Below are 24,862 nucleotides of genomic sequence, written 5' to 3'. Positions count from 1 at the left end.
TAATAATAGCCAAAGTATCAGTTGCCAGTGAAAGCGCGGTCTTTTAATGTATGTTGTAGTATGCCTTCTAGGCTTTCTTTAAGTCAGAATATAAAATTACGAAGTTTAATCACTGCATTCGCCAAGGAATGCATTGCAGCATGGGCTAGCAAGAAGAGCACAATATGGTAACAAACTTTGGAGGAAAGCAGCACCAAGAAGATATGATGCACACACAGACGCTACGAAGAAAACAAGGTAGGGGCATAGAGGTTTAATTTAATCATTATGTCCGCCGTGGCATCATTTTGATATCATGTCATGTCCTTCGCGTAGTGTTTTATTGTTGTCACTTTTACTATCGTAACACTACAGGTATGTCTCTGGCTAGTCTGGCTTTCGAAAGAGACAATGCGCACATTTCACGGTATGCAAACCTTTTGATCTGGTGGTAATTTATGACAGGGCTGCTGTAGTGATTTCTAACTTTGTAACTCAGTAATATGTTATTGAATTGACTACTGGTCTTGCTGATATTTTACAGTAGCCTATCTTCGCTCCATGTTGGTTTGCATTTAGCTCTGGTTAGCATAGTTGGGCTACTGTTCTGGTCACTCGAGTTTCTACTGTTTTATTAGTCAACTTCTTTCTCTCTCTGTATTGAGTTTAATGGGTGTTTATTCTGGTCGAAGAGTGCTTGTGCATTTGTTATGGTGCACCGCCATTAATGTGTATGTTTTATAATGGATTATGGTGGATAATGGTGCGCTGTCACCAATGTGTATTTACTGATTAGGGTGCGCCGTCTTGCGTTGGTCTCGGGCTTCGGGCGGGCTCGGACACAAATATTTTAATTAATGTCGGGCTCGGGTCGGATTTGAGCACTTTTCTGTCGGTTGAGGGCCGGGCTCGGACAGAAAAATCCGGCCCGAGCCAGGCTCTAATGTAGATCTGCTGTCTTCGATTCACTGGAGCGGTGGGCAGCCAATCACAGCGCCCGGGGAGCATGGGGGTATGGGTGCCTTGCTCAAGGGCATCTCAGCCGTAGCAAGGAGGTGGACTGCAACCCCTGCAGCTGTCTATTTTGAGAAGCGAGAGTGGGAATCCAACGGCCGACCTTCCGTTTGTTGGCCGACCCTCTCTAACCACTGAGCCACGGCCGCCCTTTATTTATGGGTAAACACATTTTTGAGGTGACCCTCACTGGGGGTCCCCCAGTACCCCCAGCTTCCCGTGGTACTGGGCATACAGTATTTCAACTCTTAGTCCAGTTTCGTTTGGACGCTCAGGACCCACAGAGGCTGCAGTGATCATTCCGGGCCAGAGGGCGGCGCTGTGGAAATCAATACAAAGAAGAAGAAGAGAGGCAAGGAAAAACGGAAGGAGGAGAGGAAGAACGAACGAGAAGGAGAATCGCTGTGCGTGTTAAACATATTTATGGTGTTAAACATACATGTACATTTTGTTCCTGAGTATCTGTTGGAAGCAGCTGCGGTAGCAGCACCGTTAAAGAGCTGCGGTGTAGGGGAACTTTGATCTGATTGGGTTCTGTATGTTTACATTAGCCGCTAATGTTAGCATCTGATTTAAGTTTTCATAGCAAGAATACAATTCTAACCTTTCTTTATAATATGAATTAGAAAGCAACTGAAACAAGATGACTCGCCATGGAAAGAACTGTACGGCCGGAGCAGTCTACACGTACCACGAGAAGAGGAAGGACACAGGTGAGCTCCACGGCCCCGGCAGGAGGTGCTGCTCTGGGCCTAGCGGCCGGGCGCACAGCCCGCTAACTGTGGTACCGGAGCAGGGTTTTCTTGTCATGCTTTGGGCTGTCTTTTTCTCTTTTTGGTGTTGGCTGGCATCAGAGTGATGATCACATGTTCCAGAACAGAAGGTTGCGTCTGCACAGGCTTTTATCAGCATCTTCCACAAGCATCTTAGGGATTCAGGGCGGAGGTTTAGTCAGATCTTTGGAAGAAGTCTGGCAGAAAGATGCCACATTATCATCTCTTTAGTACTGAAGTTGTCCGTGTGGAACCAGTTTCCTGTACAGAATAGTATCAGTTTGAGTTGTTTTCCTAATTATGGTCCAAATATCAGCTTGGCATTCACAAAGATGGAATAAATTCAAATGATGATATGTGAGTATGAAACATCACACATTCCAGTTTAATTCAACTCAGTTCAATGCTTCCCTGAAGGGAAACTCTAATGCTACAGTTTCAGGCGCCATTTATACTAATCTGTTTCTATATCGTTTCTATCGCGGATGCACTGTCCATTTACATTAAAATACTGGAATACGACTTCATAGGTGGAAGGATTCAAAGACGCCGGAGCCCACGTAAGCATTCGCATATGATGCTGATTTTAGCAGTTGTAAACGGTGAGAAACGAGGATCCGCAGTGCTGAGCTTTAGCTACTCGTCCTGGTTGGACAACATCACTATGACGTACTCCTCCCTGATTCGCTAGACTGGTATCGTTGGTCATGTGACTTGAGTGCTGGGAAACTAAAAGTTTTCCATGAAACGGCTAAGGATGTCTGCATATTTTGTTTGTACCGACTCCCAGTCTATGCACTGTGCCGCAACCGAAGTTTTATAGTCCATCGTTGTGTTTAAAAGAAGTTGCACCTCGTCATCTGTCCACGAGAACACACATTTTATACTGGAAGAACTAATGTTTGCCATTCCTCTTGACGCTCGTGACGTGCTACAGGTAGCAACACAATGCAGGTAGTGGGATTCTTCCTGTAGGTCGTGTTTTCTAAGCAGTTGCGCATGCTCCAGATGCAAGGGCGATCATGTGATGTGATGGCTGATTAGTCATGTGACTAGCGAATCAGCCGATCCCCGTTTCAGAGTAAACAGTTAGGCTTTTATTGAGAGGACAGCAACTTTGTGTGTAAATGTAAATAGTTTGCAAGACGCCGACACAAAGAAATGGTGAAATGAATTAATGTAAACAGAGCCTCAGTTCTCACCAGATGATGGGGAATGGATAGAATAAAGATGCTGTCAGTGTAGCAGATGGAGATGTGGTAGAGATCTTCAGAGATCACCATGAATAGATGGATCCAGATATAGACATCCTGCAGTACACCATGTAAACATGTCATGTGGTGGCTTTGATCCTTTTCAGCGGCGTCTGGTTATGGAACCCAGAGCATTCGTCTGGGCAAAGATGCCATCAAAGACTTTGACTGCTGCTGCCTGTCCCTGCAGCCCTGCCGGGATCCTGTGGTGACGTACGTCCGCCTCTGCAACACACCAACACATTCAATTCAATTCAATTCATTTTTATTTATATAGCGCCAAATACAACAAATGTCATCTCAAGGCACTTAGATAGTAAGTCCAATTCAAGCCAATTGGAATTCAATTAATTAATAATAATCATAATTCATAAAATAATCCAATTCGTTCATATAGAGCCAATTCAAAAACAATTTCCTAGCTAAGGAAACCAACAGATTGCACTGAAAACTTTTTGTTTTTCGGTCCAATCTCCCGTCCTGAGCGTGCCTGAGGCGACTGTGGAGAGAAACGACTCCCTTTTAACAGGAAGAAACCTCTGGCAGAACCAGAACCAGGAAGGGTGGCCATCCGCCTCACCCAGCTGGGGTTTGAGAAGACAGAAAAGGGGGGGGGGGGGGCATTATAACACCATTCAAAGGATATCTGTTGGAACAGGGAAACACAAGTTAATGACCACAATAATATCACATATACATAAAGAGAGTAAAGTGAGGAAAGGTGTGACAGATGAGGCCCCCCAGCAGTCTAGGCCTATAGCAGCTTAACTATGGGATGTTTCAGGATTACCTGAGCCATCCCTATTCAAGGTAAACACAAGAAACTTGTGCTAACGAAAAAATAAATAATAAAATAAAGGACCAGACTCAGTGAGTAATTCCCTATACTTCCAATATAGATCTGCTCCTCACACCACAACAACCATCTTTTTACAGCCACAAGCTACCTCAGCCTCTCACCAACTGCACACCAGTCACAGCAGGGTGGGGATGCAAACCCTGGTTCGGGTAGGGGGTAATGAAAGTATAGAGGGTGCCAGAGGTGGAGGCAGAACAAGACACACTAGCAGACACACTATCAGATTCAACAGACCTAACTATAAGCTTTATAAAAAAGGAAAGTTTTAAGCCTGGTCTTAAAAGTGGAAAGGGTGTCTGCTTCCCGGACATTTACTGGCAGCTTATTCCACAATAGAGGGGCCTGATAACTGAAGGCTCTGCCTCCCATTCTACTTTTAGAAACTCTGGGAACCTCAAGTAAACCTGCAGTTTGGGAATGAAGTGCTCTGTTAGGAAAATATCTTACAATGAGATCTTTAAGATATGATGGAGCTCGGTCATTAAGAGCTTTATATGTGAGGAGAAGAATCTTAAATTCTATTCTGAATTTAACAGGGAGCCAATGAAGAGAAGCTAAAACTGGAGAAATATGATCTCTGCTGTTAGTTCTCATCAGAACTCTGGCTGCAGCATTTTGGATCAACTGAAGGCTTTTCAGAGAATATGTGGGACAGCCCAATAATAAAGAATTACAGCAGTCCAATCCTGAAGTAACAAATGCATGGAGCAGTTTTTCTGCATCACTCTGAGACAAGATGTTCCTGATTTTAACAATATTACGAAGATGAAAGAAGGCAGTCCTAGAAACCTGTTTTATATGCGAGTCAAATGATAAGTTCTGGTCAAAAATAACTCCAAGGTTCCTCACTGTAGAACTAGAAGCCAAGGAAATACCATCGAGAGTAACTATATAGCTAGACAATTTCTCCCTGAAACGCTCAGGTCCAAAGATAACGACTTCAGTTTTGTCTGAATTTAGAAGCAGACAGTTCTGAGTCATCCAGGTCTTTATGTCTTTAAGACATGCTTGTAGTCTGACCAACCTATTGGGTTCATCTGGTTTCATAGATAAGTACAGCTGAGTATCATCAGCATAGCAATGGAAATTTATGCCATGCTGTCTAATAATGTTACCTAATGGAAACATGTATAAAGTGAAAAGAATCGGTCCAAGCACAGAACCCTGGGGAACTCCATGACTTACTCTGGTGTGTGAGGAAGATTCTTCATTTACAAGAACAAACTGAAATCTATCAGATAAATATGACTTAAACCAGCCTAATGCAGTTCCTTTAATCCCAATAACATGTTCAAGTCTGTGTAATAAGATACTGTGATCGACCGTATCAAATGCAGCACTGAGATCCAACAGGACAAGCACAGACACAAGTCCGCTATCAGAGGCTAAGAGGAGATCATTGGTAACTTTCAGCAGTGCAGTTTCTGTGCTATGATGCACTCTGAATCCTGACTGAAACTCTTCAAACAGATTATTTCTGTGTAAGTGATCACAAAGCTGAGCTGCAACTATTTTTTTCAAGAACTTTAGACATAAAAGGGAGATTGGATATAGGTCTATAATGAGCCAACACTTCTGAATCAAGAGTAGGTTTTTTAAGTAAAGGTTTAATTACAGCAACCTTAAAAGGCTGAGGTACATATCCTGTCAACAAAGACAGATTGATCAAATCCAATATGGAAGTGTCAATTAATGGGAAAACCTCCTTGAACAGTCTGGTTGGGATTGGGTCTAAAACACAAGTTGATGGTTTAGAAGAGACTATTGCTGTTGTTAGTTCAGAGAGATCAACTGGGCAGAAGCCGTCTAAATACAAATCAGGTTCTAAAGATACTTCTAAAGCTGCTGTACTTGATGATACATCACTGATAATAGTGGGAAGGACTCCATCAATCTTCTCTCTGATAGAAACAATTTTATTAATAAAGAAGCTCATGAAATCATCACTGCTGAGAGTTAAAGGAATACCTGGCTCAGCAGAGCTCGGACTCTTAGTCAGACTGGCTACAGTGCTGAAAAGAAACCTGGGATTATTCTTATTCTCTTCTATCAATGATGAATAATAAGCAGTTCATCATTTCATCATTTCACCTGAGGCTGCTGGAAGGCTTTCATCCAGCAGCTCTTATGTTTGCTGCATTAGCAGAGTAGGTTAAACCCAGCCAAGCACAACACAATGATTTCATTTAGAATTCTGGACCTCCAGCTCTCTGCTGCTATCCAATGTCTGATGCATGAAAGCTAGGAAACGGCTGCTCATCCTCAGGAGGAGGGCAGTTCAGTGTTTCCCACAGATGTGAAGGCAATGTGTGGTGGTGGGCCACGGGGGGGGGTAAAAAATAAAAATTCTTCAAAATAATTCCTTCGTTAATAATTAGTCACACAGAACTTTATTGTATTAACCCATAAGAGCCCAGACCCATTTCTACTTAAATGAAAATTAAAGGGGTTATAACACAGACTAAATAGACCACATAGAACCCATTTCAGAATTTTTTTTACAGAATACCACCCCCCACTGTCAGAGATCTGTAATGTGACATAGGCTATATGTCACATTGGGAGTTAAGAACCTGGATAATTTCTCCATCAAGGAAAATGATGGGGGACGTAAGGATGTGTGACACCTGTGTCACGGTGGGTAACACAGGTGCGGCTTATCTGCAGACTGGTCGGACTGTTCAGCTGTTTCAGACTGATACCTCCGGTCCTCATCCTCAACACGCACGTCTCTCTTTCAATCGCGGAAAATATTTTTCAATACTCATCTGGATTGAAGCAGCAAACATTCAGTGTAAGAGTTTAAAAAAAACTACTTTATTTGATTCACAGCTGCTAGTGTTTTGACCTCGACAACCCAACTACTTTTTTTATTTATTTATTTTTACGACAAACTTGCGACTAGTTAACTTTATAAAGAAGGCGTAATCGCTTGTTTGCTATGGGTCGGGTCGGGACGGGACAACATTGTATTCAAAATATAAAATATTTTATAGGACTTTTTAATGTGTGATTTTATAAAGGTGCACGTGATACCAACCTTTTGTGAATTTCGCCAGCCGTCTTCTTTCGGTTGAGCTAATCTAACGCGACGCTGAAGCTAGCAAGCTTCCAGGGAAGCGCGGAGGGGAGGGGCTGTGTGTGTGTGAAGGCTATGCGAGAGAGACGCGAGGGACAGAGAGACGGAGGGAGAGCAGCAAGGAAATGCAGCTTAACGAATACGAGTATTTTTTGTAAATAGCGTTAAAAAAAAATAATAATAACGAAACGCAATATGTGGCGGCCGCTGTTGAATCTGTGGCGCACCGCCACAAATTAGTCTATGTGTGGGAAACACTGCAGTTGGATCAGACTGGATGTGATGGACACAACTAAGCACAGTAAACTGGCTTCCAGCACGTCCCATGAAGGTTTCCCTTTGCAGGGACAGCTTGTATTTTTGCTCTGGTACTGCAGAGAGGTGAAGATGCACGAGTGCACAGGAGCGCAGCCTTCTGCAAAGATCTATAAAGCAGGACACGTGTAGCTCTGTGTAGGAGGAGGCTGTACCTGGTGGTCACATAAGCTGCCACAGGAAAGTCTGCTGGGACTTTAAGTGTAGTGGGAAAATGAGTCACCATTAACATCCTGCTTTCTAATCTTAACGTCTGATCATACCTGTGACAACGCTTTCTCCTGTTTGTGCTGCTGTCCTCAGTCCAGATGGATACTTGTATGAAAAACAGGCCATTCTTGAATATATTCTTCATCAGAAGACAGAAATTGCCAAAAAGATGAAGGTAAGTCATATAGTCTCAGACTGAGATATTTCACACGACCTGAACAGCAGCAAACTGAAACAAAGCAGGTGTCCCAGTGATGGGTTCTGTGGTCTGATTAAATCATCTGAAGGACGGCTTCATCACATCTGCCTCTCCTTCTAACTATAAAGTGTGATCACAAAGTGCACTCCAGCTGTTTTTTTCACACCCACTTAAACTTGGATGGTGTCCCATGAAGCCTGGTGGTGAAGCAGCTGTTATTTTAATGCTGCTGCACAGTGATGAGGAAGGGTTTTCTAATCCCAGCATCATCCCTTCAGGTTCATGATCAGGGCTGTAAATGTGCTCAGTGAAGCTCAGTGATCAGAAAGATAGTCAGGGCCCACATCTCAGTTTCCATCTGCACACCCTGAAACACGGGCCTGATCTTTTCACCCGTACACCCTCAGGAGTCCATCTGGGAAAGGCTTCTTCTCCACTCCTGCTGCTGCTTTATCAGCTCAGTGACATTCAGAAGCTGCTTATCAGGTTGTGTCTTTGAGTCCAGTCTTAATGTCTATATTGAATCAAACATTCCCACATATTTAAATATATACTTTTGGTATATATTTAGATGTCAGGTCTTTTTGCGTTCTGCATGTATATTCTTCCTTTGATCCTTCAGACCTATGAGAAGCAGAAGAAAGCCCAGAAGAGCAGCATGCAGGTGGAGTCCAAGTCTGAGGAGAGGCAGAGAGTGGAGAGGTTTAAGAGCAGTGAGAACAGCATCGTGTCCAAACCCATCAACCCGTTCACATCCGGTGCGTACCTATGAGACACCACGCTTCTGTTGTTTTCACTTGTTCATGCCTCAGAAGACTCTGTGATGTGGAAGTTTTAGAAATGGTGACTTGCAGCTGTTTCCCCTTCAGGACAGAACAAAGACGGTGAGACCAGGCGCTCACAGAGCAGCTCAGGAGAAGCTTCCACTGCTGCTTCTGCCGCCACCTCCAGCCAGAGCCTGCCCAGTTTCTGGATTCCATCTCTGACTCCAGAGGCCAAGCCCACCCTTATTAAGAAACCAGTGAGTGGGCTTTCTCAGCTTTGCACTGTTGACAGGAGGAGCAGGCTGCTAAGTGTGGCCGGTTTGGGACTGCAGCTGTCAGACAGATTGAACTGCACTGAACTCACTCTCTGTGACTTCACTTTCTTTTTGTAGTGCCTCGGGATTACTTGTTGTGAATCGGTGCATTCTAAATAGTTGGAACTGAATAGGTGTTTTACATCTGCCAGCTAACAGTGGCCATGTTGTGTTGGTGGGTTGTGCTGAGGGATTTTTAGTGGAGTTGGCAAACACTCGCTCCTGCAGGCTTCAGTGGCCCAGCACAGGGCAGTCTGGGCTCAGATGGACTGAAGAGTCCTTCTGCAAGCTGTTTGTCTTTGCTGCACCTTCAGAATCACTGGATGTAGGAATAGGGATTCTGTCGGATTTCCTCAGCAAGTGACTGATCTTTAATGTGAATCAGCACTCTGGGACCACCTGCTGATCCTGACCTGCAGCACTCAGCATTCACTGCAGCAGTTATCCCAGCTGCTTCTGTTTTTGGTTCTTTAAGAGCCTTGAGATGATATTTACTGTGATTTGGTACTATGTAAATAATATAGTAAAAAGATTTTTACTTTTATAGCACTTTTCAAGTCCAGTTGACCCATTCACTCATACAGAACATCTTAGTCTATACTGGGGATGTCACAAGAACCGATACTTCGGTACCAAGTCGACGCTACTCGTTTTCTACAGTACTGTGGGTACCGTTGGTACTGGGGGGGGTGTACTTGGAATGGGACGGGGGCTGTTAAAGCAATAACGAAGCTGTTTAAGAGCTGTAACACTTTTTTATTTACATTATTAACTATTTACATTAACAACCAGTAGGTAGTGCTGGGCGGTATACCGGTTCACACCGAATACCGGTTTATAATTTCATTATGATATGAATTTTTAATATACCGCCATACCGGTGTATTTGATTACACAACGGGGGGAACGCTGCGTCGCGCGACATTGTTTGAGACGGGACCCTTTTCAGTGTTGCGCTTCTAAACACGCATGTTTACTGTCTATTTTTAACGCTATTTAAAAATACTGGTTTTCGTTAAGCTGCATTTCCTTTCCCTGCTCTCCCTCCGTCTCTGTCAGTCACGCGTCTCTCTCACATAGCCTACTCACTCACACACACACACACACACACACACACAGCCCCTCCCCTCCGTGCACACCGCGTGTGTCTCCATCAGCGAGATCATCCCTGGAAGCTTGCTAGCTTCAGCGTCGCGTTAAGCCTGATTCTTACTCGGCGCAACCGCGCAACTGTTCTGGCTCGAGAACCATTAATGACGTCATCGAAAGCGCCAGCCCCTTCACTGTTCCTTCAGCTCATAAGCGCAGTTTGCGCCGAGTATGCGTCACATTTGCAGTTCTCTCCAGACCAGCGGGCATCACTGTTGAGGAAACAAGCTGAAGAACCGGACGAAGAAAAGCATACGAAGAAAGCATACACAATGCCACCTGTGGTGTCACGTCAGCAGAGGCTGGCACATCTGATGCGGAATGAATTTACTCTGGGTGTAGAACTGTATATGTATCTCAGAGCTAAGCGGCTGCGGCAAAAACAGAAGAGAAGGTGGAATGTTCGTCCTTTGCAACAAGACGAACTTTGTCAAACGTTGTCAAACGTTGTCCTTTGGGACAACGTTGTCCCAGTGTAACTTCATAGACGTGTCGTACAGATGTTTGTAGAGGCGCACCCTCTCGGTCACCGCGGTCTCTGCAGTGTTCATGTTTCCTTTCTCTTGGTCAGCTGTTTCCGGTTGAGCTCGCGCGAAGTCAGAAAAAAAGTTGAGTGCGCGCCCTTGCGACGCGCGAGGATTTTTTAGCTTGCGACGGGGGGCGTGGCGGAATTTTGGGTCACGTGACCGTTTGCGCCATTTGCGACCAGCTAGTAAGAATGGGTCAAAGCGAGGTTGCGCCGAGTAAGAATCAGGCTTTAGATTAGCTCAACCGAAAGAAGACGGCTGGCGAAATTCACAAAAGGTTGGTATCACGTGCAACTTTATAAAGTCACACATTAAAAAGTCCTATAAAAATATTATTAATACAATGTTGTCCCGTCCCGACCCATAGCAAACAAGCGATTATTCCTTCTTTGACGTTATGTCACAATTTAATATTGTTAATTTAAAAATCCTAGAGGAAACAGTTCGGCAGCTGAAATCAACAACTTGTTCTCTGGACATAATACCATCCGACTTTTTAAAAACTGTTTTTACCTCAGTAGAAAGTGATCTCCTACGAATAGTTAACAGCTCACTGGCATCAGGCATTTTTCCCAAGTCACTAAAGACAGCTGCCATTAAAGGTAGGGTAGGAGATCCTGGATTTTGAGTCCAGCGAAGCTGCATTTTGAAAATACACAGGTAAAAAGTCCCAACCCTTTTCTTCACTTTCCCCCCGAAGGCACGCCTCTAGAGTACATGAACGCGCACGAGCACGAAGGTTCACGAGCGCTGTTCTGACAGCAAGCATCGATCGCTGCCGTATTTAGTATTTAGTTTATGCTAACTATACATTTAATAATGCTAGGTGCTAGCCAAGCTGGCTCTAGTTTAGCTTCCTGCCAAGCTTCTGGACGCGTAATTGTTCATGGAGCAGGGTACGCGCTAGGGGTGGGCGATATGGGCAAAAAAAAATATCTCGATATTTTTTAGGATTTTCACGATAAAGATATTTTGACGATATTAAAAAAAAAAATTAAAACTTGCGTTAAGATCACAATAAAATGAACACAAGCATGCAAGTCTAAGCACACACGGCCGGTAGGCCTACAGTGAAACTGCGAATGGCTAATTAAATCAGTTATGGTTCCTTTGATCGCTCTACCGTTACTTGGATAACTGGCAATTCTAGAGCTAATACATGCAAACGAGCGCTGACCTTCGGGGATGCCTCTCGGGGTGCCCCGGCCGCATTGGTGACTGATAACCTCGAGCCGTTTCTCAGGCTACTTCTCCCTCCGGAGAGGGAGCCTGAGAAACGGCTTCCAAGGAATGCAGCAGGCGCGCAAATTACCCACTCCCGACTTGGGGAGGTAGTGACGAAAAATAACAATACAGGACACTTTAAATCCTTTAACGGGGATCAATTGAAGGGAAAGTCTGGTGCCAGCAGCCGCGGTAATTCCAGCTCCAATAGCGTATCTTAAAGTTGCTGCTGTTAAAAAGCTCTAGTTGGATCTCGGGATCGAGCTGACGGTCCGCCGCGAGGCGAGCTGTCTGCAGCCCCTGCCTCTCGGCGCCCCTTCGATGCTCCGAGTGTCCCGCGGGGTCCGAAGCGTTTACTTTGAAAAAAATAGAGTGTTCAAAGCAGGGCGTGGCGTGGCGCTGTGGTAAGGGCAGAGGACCACAGGCGCCGCACTTTATTGATTTTTGGCGATTGAAAAAAAAAAAAAAAAAATATATATATATATATATATATATATATATAGCCTATATCTCGATATTGCAAAATTACTCATTGTCAAAACAACATTCACGATAATTTCGCAAACGATACATATCGCCCACCCCTAGTACGCGCACGGGGGGGGGGGGGGGAACAGATTGCAATCATTGTGAACGGTCCATTCACAATGATTGGATACTGTTTTTCCTAGATTGTACGTTCTAGAGGCCACTAAAACTTTTCATATTTGTGTCAAAACTTTTAATTAATTGGTTGCAATGGGGGTGTGAAGAGTATTTCAAGCAATATGTAAAAAAATGTTCCAGAAAAAGATCCCCTACCCCGCCTTTAAGCCACTCCTAAAGAAGAGAACTCTAGACGCTTCTATGATGAACAACTACAGACCTGTATCTAATCTCTCTTTTATATCCAAGATTATTGAGAAAGTTGTATTTAACCAGCTCAACGACTTTCTGAATGAAAGTGGAAGTCTTGATAACTTTCAATCAGGCTTCAGACGTCATCACAGCACTGAAACAGCTCTGGTCAAAGTGTTAAACGACATCAGGTTGAATACTGATTCTGGTAATGTTTCAGTCCTGGTTCTGTTGGACCTCAGCGCTGCGTTTGATACTGTAGATCACAGAATCCTGTTGCACAGGCTGGAAAACTGGGTTGGGCTTTCTGGAGCGGTCCTTAACTGGTTCAGGTCCTACTTAGAAGGCCGGAGTTATGTAGTTATTTTGTTACAATTGGCAGCTATGAATCTGAGCGAGTGGCCATGACTTGTGGAGTCCCCCAGGGGTCAATTCTTGGACCTCTTCTGTTTAACTTGTATATGCTCCCTTTGGGTCAGATATTGCAGAATTTTAACATCAATTATCACAGTTATGCAGACGATACACAACTTTATGTGTCTCTGTCACCGGACGACTGCAGCCCAGCAGACGTACTGTGTCAGTGTCTGGAGGAAGTAAACACCTGGATGAGAGAGAATTTTCTACAATTAAATGAAGACAAAACTGAGATCATTCTGTTTGGTAGCAAAGAGAAGAGGGTCAGCGTTGGTAAATATCTTGAGACTCGGGACCTTACAATCACTGACCAAGTTGGTAACCTCGGAGTGTTGATAGACTCAGATCTGACTTTCAGCAGCCACATCAAAGCTGTCACCAAGGCAGCTTTTTACCATCTCAGAAACATCAACAGAATTAAAGGTTTCCTCTCCCAAACAGACCAGGAGAAACTCATCCACGCATTCATCTCCAGTAGACTTGATTACTGTAACGCTCTTTTAACTGGACTTCCCAAAAAGAGCATTAAACATCTGCAGCTCCTCCAGAACGCTGCTGCTGGAGTTTTAACCCGGACTAAGAGATCTGAACACATCACAGCAGCTTTAGAATCTTTACTCTGGCTTCCAGTCAGTCACAGAATAGATTTTAAAAGCCTGCTGATGGTTTTCAAATCCCAGAACGGTTTAGGCCCAAAATACATCTGTGATATGTTCAGAGAATATAAAGCCAGCAGAGCTCTTAGATCCAAGGATTCAGGTCAGCTGGTCCAGTCCAGAGTCCAGACTAAACATGGAGAAGCAGCATTTAGCTGTTATGCTGCAAACAAGTGGAACAAACTGCCAGTGGAGATTAAACTTTCACCAAATGGAGACATTTTTAAATCCAGGTTAAAGACATTTCTTTTCTCATGTGTCTATGCATGAAATATCTTTTAACTTATCTAGACTTTTGCCTGTTTTTAAATTCATTTAAATGATTTTATTTGTTTCTCTTCATGTTCTTTTGTGTATTTTTAATACTTCTTGCACTCCCTGCTGCAATGCTTTTATTTTATGTAAAGCACTTTGAACTGTTTGTACATGAAATGTGCTATACAAATAAATTTGATTTGATTTGATTTATAAAGTTAACTAGTCGCAAGTTTGCCGTAAAAAAAAAAAAATGTAGTTGGGTTGTCGAGGTCTAAACACTAGCAGCTGTGAATCAAATAAAGGAGGTTTTTTAAACTCTTACACTGAATGTTTGCTGCTTCAATCCAGATGAGTATTGAAAAATATTTTCCGCGATTGAAAAAGAGACGTGCGTGTTGAGGATGAGGAGCAGCCTGAACCGGAGGTATCAGTCTGAAACAGCTGAACAGTCCGACCAGTGTAATTAGCTATGTTATTAATTTGTTTACAATAAAGATGTGAATATTAATACAATAAAGTTCTGTGTGACCAATTATTAACAAAGGAATTATTTTGAAGAATTTTTATTTAAATTTTTAATTCTGTTCTCAATCTGTAGAAAATGCTGTGAACACCTAATTATGCATGAAAAAAAAATACCGTGATATACCGTGAAACCGTGATAACGTGAAAAAATACCGTGATATGTATTTTTGGTCATACCGCCCAGCACTACCAGTAGGTGTCGCAATTCAATGTTATCAATGCTGTCTTTTATTGTCTGAGCCTGGCAAAGCATTATTACTTCGGTTTAAAAAAATTAAAAACAATTTTTTTTTTTTTTTTTTTTTTGGGAACGTTGGCAAGGCGGCAGTGCGAGTTTGCTAAGGCTGCCGCTTTAACTATAATGCGCTGCGGGAAACACTGGGGTACTGTTGGTACTGTGGGTACCGTTGGTACTGTGGGTACCGTGGGTACTGTGGGTACTGTTGGTACTGTGGGTACTGTTTGTACTGTGGGTACCGTGGGTACTGTTGGTACTGTGGGTACTGTTTGTACTGTGGGTACCGTGGGTACTGTTGGTACTGTTGGTACTGTTGGTACTGTGGGTACTGTGGGTACCGTTGGTACTGTGGGTACTGTGGGTACCGTGGGTACTGTTGGTACCGTGGGTACTGTTGGTACTGTGGGTACCGTGGGTACTGTGGGTACCGTGGGTACCGTGGGTACTGTGGGTACTGTTGGTACTGTGGGTACCGTTGGTACTGTGGGTACTGTTGGTACTGTGGGTACCGTTGGTACTGTGGGTACTGTTGGTACTGTGGGTACTATTCGTACTGTGGGTACCGTGGGTACCGTTGGTACTGTGGGTACTGTGGGTACCGTGGGTCCCGTTGGTACTGTGGGTACCGTTGGTACTGTTTGTACTGTGGGTAATGTTGGTACTGTGGGTACCGTTGGTACTGTGGGTACTGTTTGTACTGTGGGTACCGTTGGTACTGTGGGTACTGTTTGTACTGTGGGTAATGTTGGTACTGTGGGTACCGTTGGAACTGTGGGTACCGTTGGTACTGTGGGTACTGTTTGTACTGTGGGTACTGTTGGTACTGTGGGTACTGTGGGTACCGTTGGTACCGTGGGTACTGTTTGTACTGTGGGTACCGTTGGTACTGTGGGTAATGTTGGTACTGTTGGTACTGTGGGTAATGTTGGTACTGTTGGTACTGTTGGTACTGTGGGTACTGTTGGTACCGCGGGTACTGTTTGTACTGTGGGTACCGTTGGTACTGTGGGTACTGTTTGTACTGTGGGTACCGTTGGTACTGTGGGTACCGTTGGTACTGTGGGTAATGTTGGTACTGTGGGTACTGTTGGTACCGCGGGTACTGTTTGTACCGTGGGTACCGTGGGTACCGTTGGTACTGTGGGTACTGTGGGTACTGTTGGTACTGTTGGTACTGTTGGTACTGTTGGTACTGTTGGTACTGTGGGTACCGTTGGTACTGTGGGTACTGTTTGTACTGTGGGTACCGTGGGTACCGTGGGTACTGTTTGTACCGTGGGTACTGTTGGTACTGTTTGTACTGTGGGTACTGTGGGTACTGTTTGTACTGTGGGTACTGTGGGTACTGTTGGTACTGTGGGTACTGTGGGTACCGTGGGTACCGTTGGTACTGTTGCTACCGTGGGTACTGTTGGTACTGTGGGTACCGTTGGTACTGTGGGTACCGTGGGTACTGTTGGTACCGTGGGTACTGTGGGTACCGTGGGTACCGTGGGTACCGTTGGCACTGTGGGTACTGTTGGTACTGTTTGTACTGTGGGTACCGTTGGTACTGTGGGTACTGTTTGTACTGTGGGTACCGTGGGTACTGTTGGTACTGTGGGTACTGTTGGTACTGTTGGTACTGTGGGTACTGTGGGTACCGTTGGTACTGTGGGTACTGTGGGTACTGTTGGTACCGTGGGTACTGTTGGTACTGTGGGTACCGTGGGTACTGTGGGTACCGTGGGTACCGTGGGTACTGTGGGTACTGTTGGTACTGTGGGTACCGTTGGTACTGTGGGTACTGTTGGTACTGTGGGTACCGTTGGTACTGTGGGTACTGTTGGTACTGTGGGTACTATTCGTACTGTGGGTACCGTGGGTACCGTTGGTACCGTTGGTACTGTGGGTACTGTGGGTACCGTTGGTACTGTGGGTACCGTGGGTACCGTGGGTCCCGTTGGTACTGTGGGTACCGTTGGTACTGTTTGTACTGTGGGTAATGTTGGTACTGTGGGTACCGTTGGTACTGTGGGTACTGTTTGTACTGTGGGTACCGTTGGTACTGTGGGTACTGTTTGTACTGTGGGTAATGTTGGTACTGTGGGTACCGTTGGAACTGTGGGTACCGTTGGTACTGTGGGTACTGTTTGTACTGTGGGTACTGTTGGTACTGTGGGTACTGTGGGTACCGTTGGTACCGTTGGTACCGTGGGTACTGTTTGTACTGTGGGTACCGTTGGTACTGTGGGTAATGTTGGTACTGTTGGTACTGTGGGTAATGTTGGTACTGTTGGTACTGTTGGTACTGTGGGTACTGTTGGTACCGTTGGTACCGCGGGTACTGTTTGTACTGTGGGTACCGTTGGTACTGTGGGTACCGTTGGTACTGTGGGTAATGTTGGTACTGTGGGTACTGTTGGTACCGCGGGTACTGTTTGTACCGTGGGTACCGTGGGTACCGTTGGTACTGTGGGTACTGTGGGTACTGTTGGTACTGTTGGTGCTGTTGGTACTGTTGGTACTGTGGGTACTGTTGGTACTGTGGGTACCGTTGGTACTGTGGGTACTGTTTGTACTGTGGGTACCGTGGGTACCGTGGGTACTGTTTGTACCGTGGGTACTGTTGGTACTGTTTGTACTGTGGGTACTGTGGGTACTGTTTGTACTGTGGGTACTGTGGGTACTGTTGGTACTGTGGGTACCGTGGGTACCGTTGGTACTGTTGCTACCGTGGGTACTGTTGGTACTGTGGGTACCGTTGGTACTGTGGGTACCGTGGGTACTGTTGGTACCGTGGGTACCGTGGGTACTGTGGGTACCGTGGGTACCGTGGGTACCGTGGGTACCGTTGGCACTGTGGGTACTGTTGGTACTGTTTGTACTGTGGGTACCGTTGGTACTGTGGGTACTGTTTGTACTGTGGGTACTGTTGGTACTGTGGGTACCGTTGGTACCGTTGTTACTGTGGGTACTGTGGGTACCGTGTGTACCGTTGGTACTGTGGGTACTGTTTGTACTGTGGGTACTGTTGGTACCGTGGGTACTGTTGGTACTGTGGGTACTGTGGGTACCGTTGGTACTGTTGGTACTGTGGGTACCGTTGGTACCGTTGGTACCGTTGGTACTGTGGGTACCGTGTGTACCGTTGGTACTGTGGGTACTGTTTGTACTGTGGGTACCGTGGGTACTGTTGGTACCGTGGGTACTGTTGGTACCGTGGGTACTGTGGGTACCGTTGGTACTGTGGGTACTGTGGGTACCGTTGGTACTGTTGGTACCGTGGGTACTGTTGGTACCGTGGGTACTGTGGGTACCGTTGGTACTGTGGGTACTGTGGGTACCGTTGGTACTGTGGGTACTGTTGGTACTGTGGGTACCGTTGGTACTGTGTGTACCGTTGGTACTGTGGGTACTGTTTGTACTGTGGGTACCGTGGGTACTGTTGGTACCGTGGGTACCGTTGGTACTGTGGGTACTGTGGGTACCGTTGGTACTGTGGGTACTGTTGGTACTGTTTGTACTGTGGGTAATGTTGGTACTGTGGGTACCGTTGGTACTGTGGGTACCGTTGGTACTGTTTGTACTGTGGGTACTGTGGGTACCGTGGGTACCGTGGGTACTGTGGGTACCGTGGGTACTGTTGGTACTGTTTGTACTGTTTGTACTGTGGGTACCGTTGGTACTGTGGGTACCGTTGGTACTCTGGGTACTGTTTGTACTGTGGGTACCGTGGGTACTGTGGGTACCGTGTGTACCGTGTGTACCGTTGGTACTGTGGGTACTGTTTGTACTGTGGGTACCGTGGGTACTGTTGGTACCGTGGGTACTGTAGGTACTGTGGGTACTGTGGGTACCGTTGGTACTCTGGGTACTGTGTGTACCGTGTGTACCGTTGGTACCGTGGGTACTGTTTGTACTGTGGGTTCCGTGGGTACTGTTCGTACCGTGGGTACTGTGGGTACCGTTGGTACTGTGGGTACTGTTGGTACCGTGGGTACCGTGGGTACTGTGGGTACTGTGGGTACCGTGTGTACCGTTGGTACTGTGGGTACCGTTTGTACTGTGGGTTCCGTGGGTACTGTGGGTACTGTGGGTACCGTGGGTACCGTTGGTACTGTGGGTACTGTTGGTACTGTGGGTACTGTTTGTATTGTGGGTACTGTTTGTACTGTGGGTACCGTTGGTACTGTGGGTACCGTGGGTACCGTTGGTACCGTGGGTACTGTTGGTACTGTGGGTACTGTTTGTACTGTGGGTACCGTGGGTACCGTTGGTACTGTGGGTACTGTTGGTACTGTGGGTACCGTTGGTACCGTGGGTACTGTTGGTACTGTGGCTACCGTGGGTACCGTTTGTACTGTGGGTACCGTTGGTACTGTGGGTACCGTTGGTACTGTGGGTACTGTGGGTACTGTTGGTACTGTGGGTACCGTTGGTACCGTGGGTACTGTTGGTACTGTGGCTACCGTGGGTACCGTTTGTACTGTGGGTACCGTTGGTACTGTGGGTACCGTGGGTACCGTTGGTACTGTGGGTACTGTTTGTACTGTGGGTACCGTTGGTACTGTGGGTACCGTTTGTACTGTGGGTACCGTTGGTACTGTGGGTACTGTTGGTACTGTGGGTACCGTTGGTACTGTTGGTACCGCGGGTACTGTTTGTACTGTGGGTACTGTGGGTACCGTGGGTACTGTGGGTACTGTGGGTACTGTTGGTACTGTTGGTACTGTGGGTACTGTTGGTACTGTTTGTACTGTGGGTACCGTTGGTACTGTGGGTACCGTTGGTACTCTGGGTACTGTTTGTACTGTGGGTACCGTGGGTACTGTGGGTACCGTGGGTACTGTGGGTACTGTTGGTACTCTGGGTACTGTTTGTACTGTGGGTACCGTGGATACCGTTGGTACCGTGGGTATTGTGGGTACTGTGGGTACCGTGGGTACTGTGGGTACCGTGGGTACTGTGGGTACTGTTTGTACTGTGGGTACTGTGGGTACCGTGGGTACCGTTGGTACTCTGGGTACTGTTTGTACTGTGGGTACCGTGGATACCGTTGGTACCGTGGGTATTGTGGGTACTGTGGGTACCGTTGGTACTGTGGGTACCGTGGGTACTGTTGGTACCGTGGGTACTGTGGGTACTGTTGGTACTGTGGGTACTGTTGGTACTGTGGGTACCGTTGGTACTGTGGGTACCGTGTGTACCGTGTGTACCGTTGGTACTGTGGGTACTGTTTGTACTGTGGGTACCGTGGGTACTGTTGGTACCGTGGGTACTGTAGGTACTGTGGGTACTGTGGGTACCGTTGGTACTCTGGGTACCGTTGGTACCGTTGGTACTGTGGGTACCGTGTGTACCGTTGGTACCGTGGGTACTGTTTGTACTGTGGGTACTGTGGGTACCGTGTGTACCGTTGGTACTGTGGGTACCGTTTGTACTGTGGGTTCCGTGGGTACTGTGGGTACTGTGGGTACCGTGGGTACCGTTGGTACTGTGGGTACTGTTGGTACTGTGGGTACTGTTTGTATTGTGGGTACTGTTTGTACTGTGGGTACCGTTGGTACTGTGGGTACCGTGGGTACCGTTGGTACCGTGGGTACTGTTGGTACTGTGGGTACTGTTTGTACTGTGGGTACTGTTTGTACTGTGGGTACCGTTGGTACTGTGGGTACCGTGGGTACCGTGGGTACCGTTGGTACTGTGGGTACTGTTGGTACTGTGGGTACCGTTGGTACCGTGGGTACTGTTGGTACTGTGGCTACCGTGGGTACCGTTTGTACTGTGGGTACCGTTGGTACTGTGGGTACTGTGGGTACTGTTGGTACTGTGGGTACCGTTGGTACCGTGGGTACTGTTGGTACTGTGGCTACCGTGGGTACCGTTTGTACTGTGGGTACCGTTTGTACTGTGGGTACCGTTGGTACTGTGGGTACTGTTGGTACTGTGGGTACCGTTGGTACTGTGGGTACTGTTTGTACTGTGGGTACCGTTGGTACTGTGGGAATTCAAGGTGAGTGAGTTTCAGGTCATTTTAACGTTCACTTTGCGGGAGAATTCCCACCCATTGTTCTTCGCTGAAGCAACTCCCCATCGCATAGATATGAGACGCATATCACAAGAAGCAGTGGAAACAGCTTTAAAAGAGTATCTGTTCATACCGAAATAATCACGTAATGAAGACAACAAACAAACAGAACAAAGTTATGTCTTTGCAAAGTACGGCTGAATAAGTTGCAAAGTCCCCGTCCCCACACAATAACAATAATAATAATAATAATAATAATAATAATAATAATAATGCATTTTATTTGACAGCGCCTTTCAAAACACCCAAGGACACTTTACAACATTAAAAACACAAATACAACACTGGGAAAAAGAATAAAATAAAAACATAAAACCACAAATAAAAAACCTTTAAAGTGAGAAGGCTAACTTGAGCAGATGAGTTTTCAGTTGTGTTTTGAAGAAGAGAAGAGAGTCAATATTACGGATGTCGGGAGGAAGATACAATGCCCCGTATATCAGAACAAACAGCAGAACGCACCCTTTCCCAAAGTGTTCCTAGTTTCTCTGTGACAACGCCAGTCATCTGGTTATGAAATAGATCAAATAATGTATCTGCTTACATTGCAAAGACTAAAGTTCTGTTCAAAGGATGTGCGCAGATCACCTGTGCTAAAGCTAACGCTACAGTGCACATGCGCATGAAAATATTTTTCAAATGACTAACTCATAGATTATCCCACTATCATGGTTCTGATGTTGCCTGGTTCCAATTCAAATGTTAATCGTGTATTCTTTTTATTCATTACTTGAAGGCTACATGTCACTCTTGTTTTTTGTAATGTTCAAATGTTTTTAATAAACGAGTATGTTGAAGTACATGGAATTTATTTTTGTACCATGGTATCGAATTGGGTGTCGAGAATCGTGGAATTTCACTGGTGTTGGTATCGACTTCTAACTGTCTGGTATGGTGACATCCCTAGTCTATGCTTAGGCTACACGGTACTTTTTTATTTATCACACACGTTCACACAATAATGGATGCATCGGTCGCAGGGTTCATGTCCCAAGGACACTTCCACACTTTCTCCAGAGCTCCAGTCAGTAGATGGAACAGAAAATAGGAGACAGAGACTGTAGAATGGGCCTACTTCAGCTTCACTGGCTCCCGGTGAACTTTACACCCCCCATATCTGTCTGATCTCCTCTGCATCGGCATCCCCTTAAGATCTCCCTCCTCCCTCCACCTCTCTGGGCCCGTCTCAGCACCGTGGGCATCAGAGCTTTCTCACTCCCACCAGACATCCGCAGCTTTGGCTCTTTCCCCCCTTCAGATCAGAACTCAAACCCATCCGTTCCAAGCTGCATTCTCCCTCTAGCCTCATTACTCTTTTTAACTTGTTATCTTATTTATTGTGTTTTGAACGTGTTGTAAAGGGTCCTTGAGTGTTAAGAAAGGCGCTTTTTTTAAATAAAATGTATTATTATTATAATTGTGGCCAACTTTTCCTGTTTGCTTTAGGCTCTAATGTCATGATGTTCCGTGAGTTTGATTTGTGTATCTGTGGGTTTCATGTTGCTCAGGTTGTCACTCGTGTCAGCTGTACCCTGTGAGGCTCAAGGAGAATTCTGGGAAATGTAATTCTTGACTTCTTTTTCTCTCCATTCTCATGTGTCAGAGCAAGGCTGTGCTGTGCCCCATGTCTGGGCGACCCATTAAGATGAACGAGCTGATTACGGTGTGCTTCACCCCGATAGACCCGAGCCTGCAGAGGGTGGCCCTGCTCAACCGGCAGGTCAGTTTACTCAGCACGTTGTAGGTCAGTTTACTCAGCACGCTGTAGGTCAGGTTACTCAGCACGCTGTAGGTCAGTTTACTCAGCACGCTGTAGGTCAGGTTACTCAGCACGCTGTAGGTCAGTTTACTCAGCACGTTGTAGGTCAGTTTACTCAGCACGCTGTAGGTCAGGTTACTCAGCACGCTGTAGGTCAGTTTACTCAGCACGCTGTAGGTCAGGTTACTCAGCACGCTGTAGGTCAGTTTACTCAGCACGCTGTAGGTCAGTTTACTCAGCACGTTGTAGGTCAGTTTACTCAGCACGTTGTAGGTCAGTTTACTCAGCACGCTGTAGGTCAGGTTACTCAGCACGCTGTAGGTCAGTTTACTCAGCACGCTGTAGGTCAGGTTACTCAGCACGCTGTAGGTCAGTTTACTCAGCACGTTGTAGGTCAGTTTACTCAGCACGCTGTAGGTCAGGTTACTCAGCACGCTGTAGGTCAGTTTACTCAGCACGCTGTAGGTCAGGTTACTCAGCACGCTGTAGGTCAGTTTACTCAGCACGCTGTAGGTCAGTTTACTCAGCACGCTGTAGGTCAGTTTACTCAGCACGCTGTAGGTCAGTTTACTCAGCACGCTGTAGGTCAGGTTACTCAGCACGCTGTAGGTCAGTTTACTCAGCACGCTGTAGGTCAGGTTACTCAGCACGCTGTAGGTCAGTTTACTCAGCACGCTGTAGGTCAGTTTACTCAGCACGCTGTAGGTCAGGTTACTCAGCACGCTGTAGGTCAGTTTACTCAGCACGCTGTAGGTCAGGTTACTCAACACGCTGTAGGTCAGTTTACTCAGCACGCTGTAGGTCAGGTTACTCAGCACGCTGTAGGTCAGGTTACTCAGCACGCTGTAGGTCAGTTTACTCAGCACGCTGTAGGTCAGGTTACTCACTCACATACTTACATCATGCCTCACAGGTCTGTGTACACATTAAATCTGAGCTAAATACGAGTTTATTTTACTTTATTTTACGAGTAAAATAGCTTTAACATGGATTTCTGATGGCAAACATGTTGCAAGACTTTCAACAAAGAACTGATTGTACTAAATATAATCTGATATCACTTGAGACCTGAGGTGAGAAGCAAAGCTGTTGACTGTTTGAAATGATCTTTAAAAGCTTGTGCAGTACCCCCACCGCTCAGCATGCGTTCTTAGCGTGTGAAGACCATCTTGCTGGAGCTGACGGTATGGGCTCAGAGCTCAGCTGTCAGTCATCTGCAGCTTTCTCTCAGACACTTTCTCATTTACACTGTTAAACCATCACTGTTAAAGATTGTTTTATTGCTGGATAGGCTGAATATTTCCACTATCACTTAATCTCTTGATTCTTAGATTGACTTATAAATCATCTATTCTGCAAAAAGTCAGAAAATAATGACCTTTTTCTAAAAGTATGTTTCCCTTTGGGATAAATCAGGTGTGTTTTCACTTGATTGTCATTGGGTGTGGTCTCATCTTGTCTCCTCAGGAAAGGTACGTATGTGCGGTGACCAGAGACGTCCTGGGCAACAGCGTTCCCTGCTCAGTTCTGCGACCCTCGTGAGTCCCGGTGTCAGGTTACCTTCAGATGTTTCTGTTCTCTGGTTGAACTCCAGGGGATCACTGACACTGTCCTGTTTCAGAGGTTCTGTGGTGACTCAGGAGTGTGTGGAGAAGTTGATCAAGAAGGACCTGACTGATCCTGTGACTGGTGACAAATTGACTGATAAAGACATCATACCACTGCAGAGGGTATGTGCAAACTTCTCTGTAATGCTGCGTCTGTGAGAATCATTGAAAAGGGTTCATGAATACCAAAATAAACTAATGTAAATCCTGCCAGAACAGCATAAATAAAATGCTGAGAATATTCAGCCAGTCAGACCCATCCAGAATACTCCGTTTCAGCTCAAAAGTACTTCCTCCTTAGCAGCTTAAATGAACTGAAGTGAAGAAGCTGGAGTGGAGTTTTTAGTTTTGTCCCTACTACCACACGGATGTGAAGCCAGAGTATTAAAGTGCATCTGATGGTCTCTTGTGCTCTGACAGGGTGGAACTGGCTTCGCAGCCTCTGGGGTTGACCTCAGTGCCAAAGAGGCTCGTCCAGTGATGCAGGTGTGAGACCATGTCCCGGGACTCAAAGGATATCCTGTTGGCTTTCCTGTCAATTGTGAAAGAGTGAAATGTTCTTGCAACTTTTCTCCTGATGTGTGGACAGTTTTCATCTCAGTCTCCTCTGTGGGTAACAGGTCATAGTCTGCCACAGACCTTTTCTCAGTGATGTAACCCACCCTGCCTCTCTGAACTACATTCTGTCCTTTGAAATGACAAATATGCTGTCATTGACTGTCTATCTACGACACAATTGTATTAATTAATTTAAAAAGTCTGTTCAAATTTTGCATCCTCGTTGACAAATGTAACCAATTTTATTTGAATTTAATAAATGTTGAAACTAAAGATCT

The 24,862-nt window shown here is 45.8% G+C and overlaps 1 protein-coding gene across 5 annotated transcripts; it reads left to right on the top strand.

Moving 5' to 3' along the window:
• nosip (nitric oxide synthase interacting protein) lies at positions 1-24,857 on the top strand. Of its 5 annotated transcripts, none has more exons than XM_075454799.1 (10): positions 1-237; positions 1,620-1,706; positions 3,127-3,232; positions 7,576-7,657; positions 8,304-8,439; positions 8,551-8,702; positions 22,264-22,380; positions 23,887-23,957; positions 24,041-24,149; positions 24,447-24,857. In XM_075454799.1, the coding sequence occupies exons 2-10, from the start codon at positions 1,637-1,639 to the stop codon at positions 24,516-24,518; spliced, it is 915 nt and encodes a 304-aa protein (XP_075310914.1). In that variant the 5' UTR covers positions 1-237; positions 1,620-1,636; the 3' UTR covers positions 24,519-24,857. The 5 variants fall into 5 exon arrangements, with proteins under 5 accessions (XP_075310914.1, XP_075310911.1, XP_075310915.1 ...); XM_075454796.1 differs by lacking the exon at positions 1-237 and adding an exon at positions 1,292-1,397; XM_075454798.1 differs by lacking the exon at positions 1-237 and adding an exon at positions 1,407-1,500.
• The last annotated feature ends 5 nt before the right edge of the window (positions 24,858-24,862 follow it).

This window comes from Odontesthes bonariensis, chromosome 21, assembly GCF_027942865.1.
Source record: "Odontesthes bonariensis isolate fOdoBon6 chromosome 21, fOdoBon6.hap1, whole genome shotgun sequence".
Lineage (NCBI taxonomy): Eukaryota > Metazoa > Chordata > Actinopteri > Atheriniformes > Atherinopsidae > Odontesthes > Odontesthes bonariensis.
The sequence above is the reverse complement of the archived record's forward strand: the minus strand, read 5'-3'. Positions and strand labels throughout refer to the sequence as shown.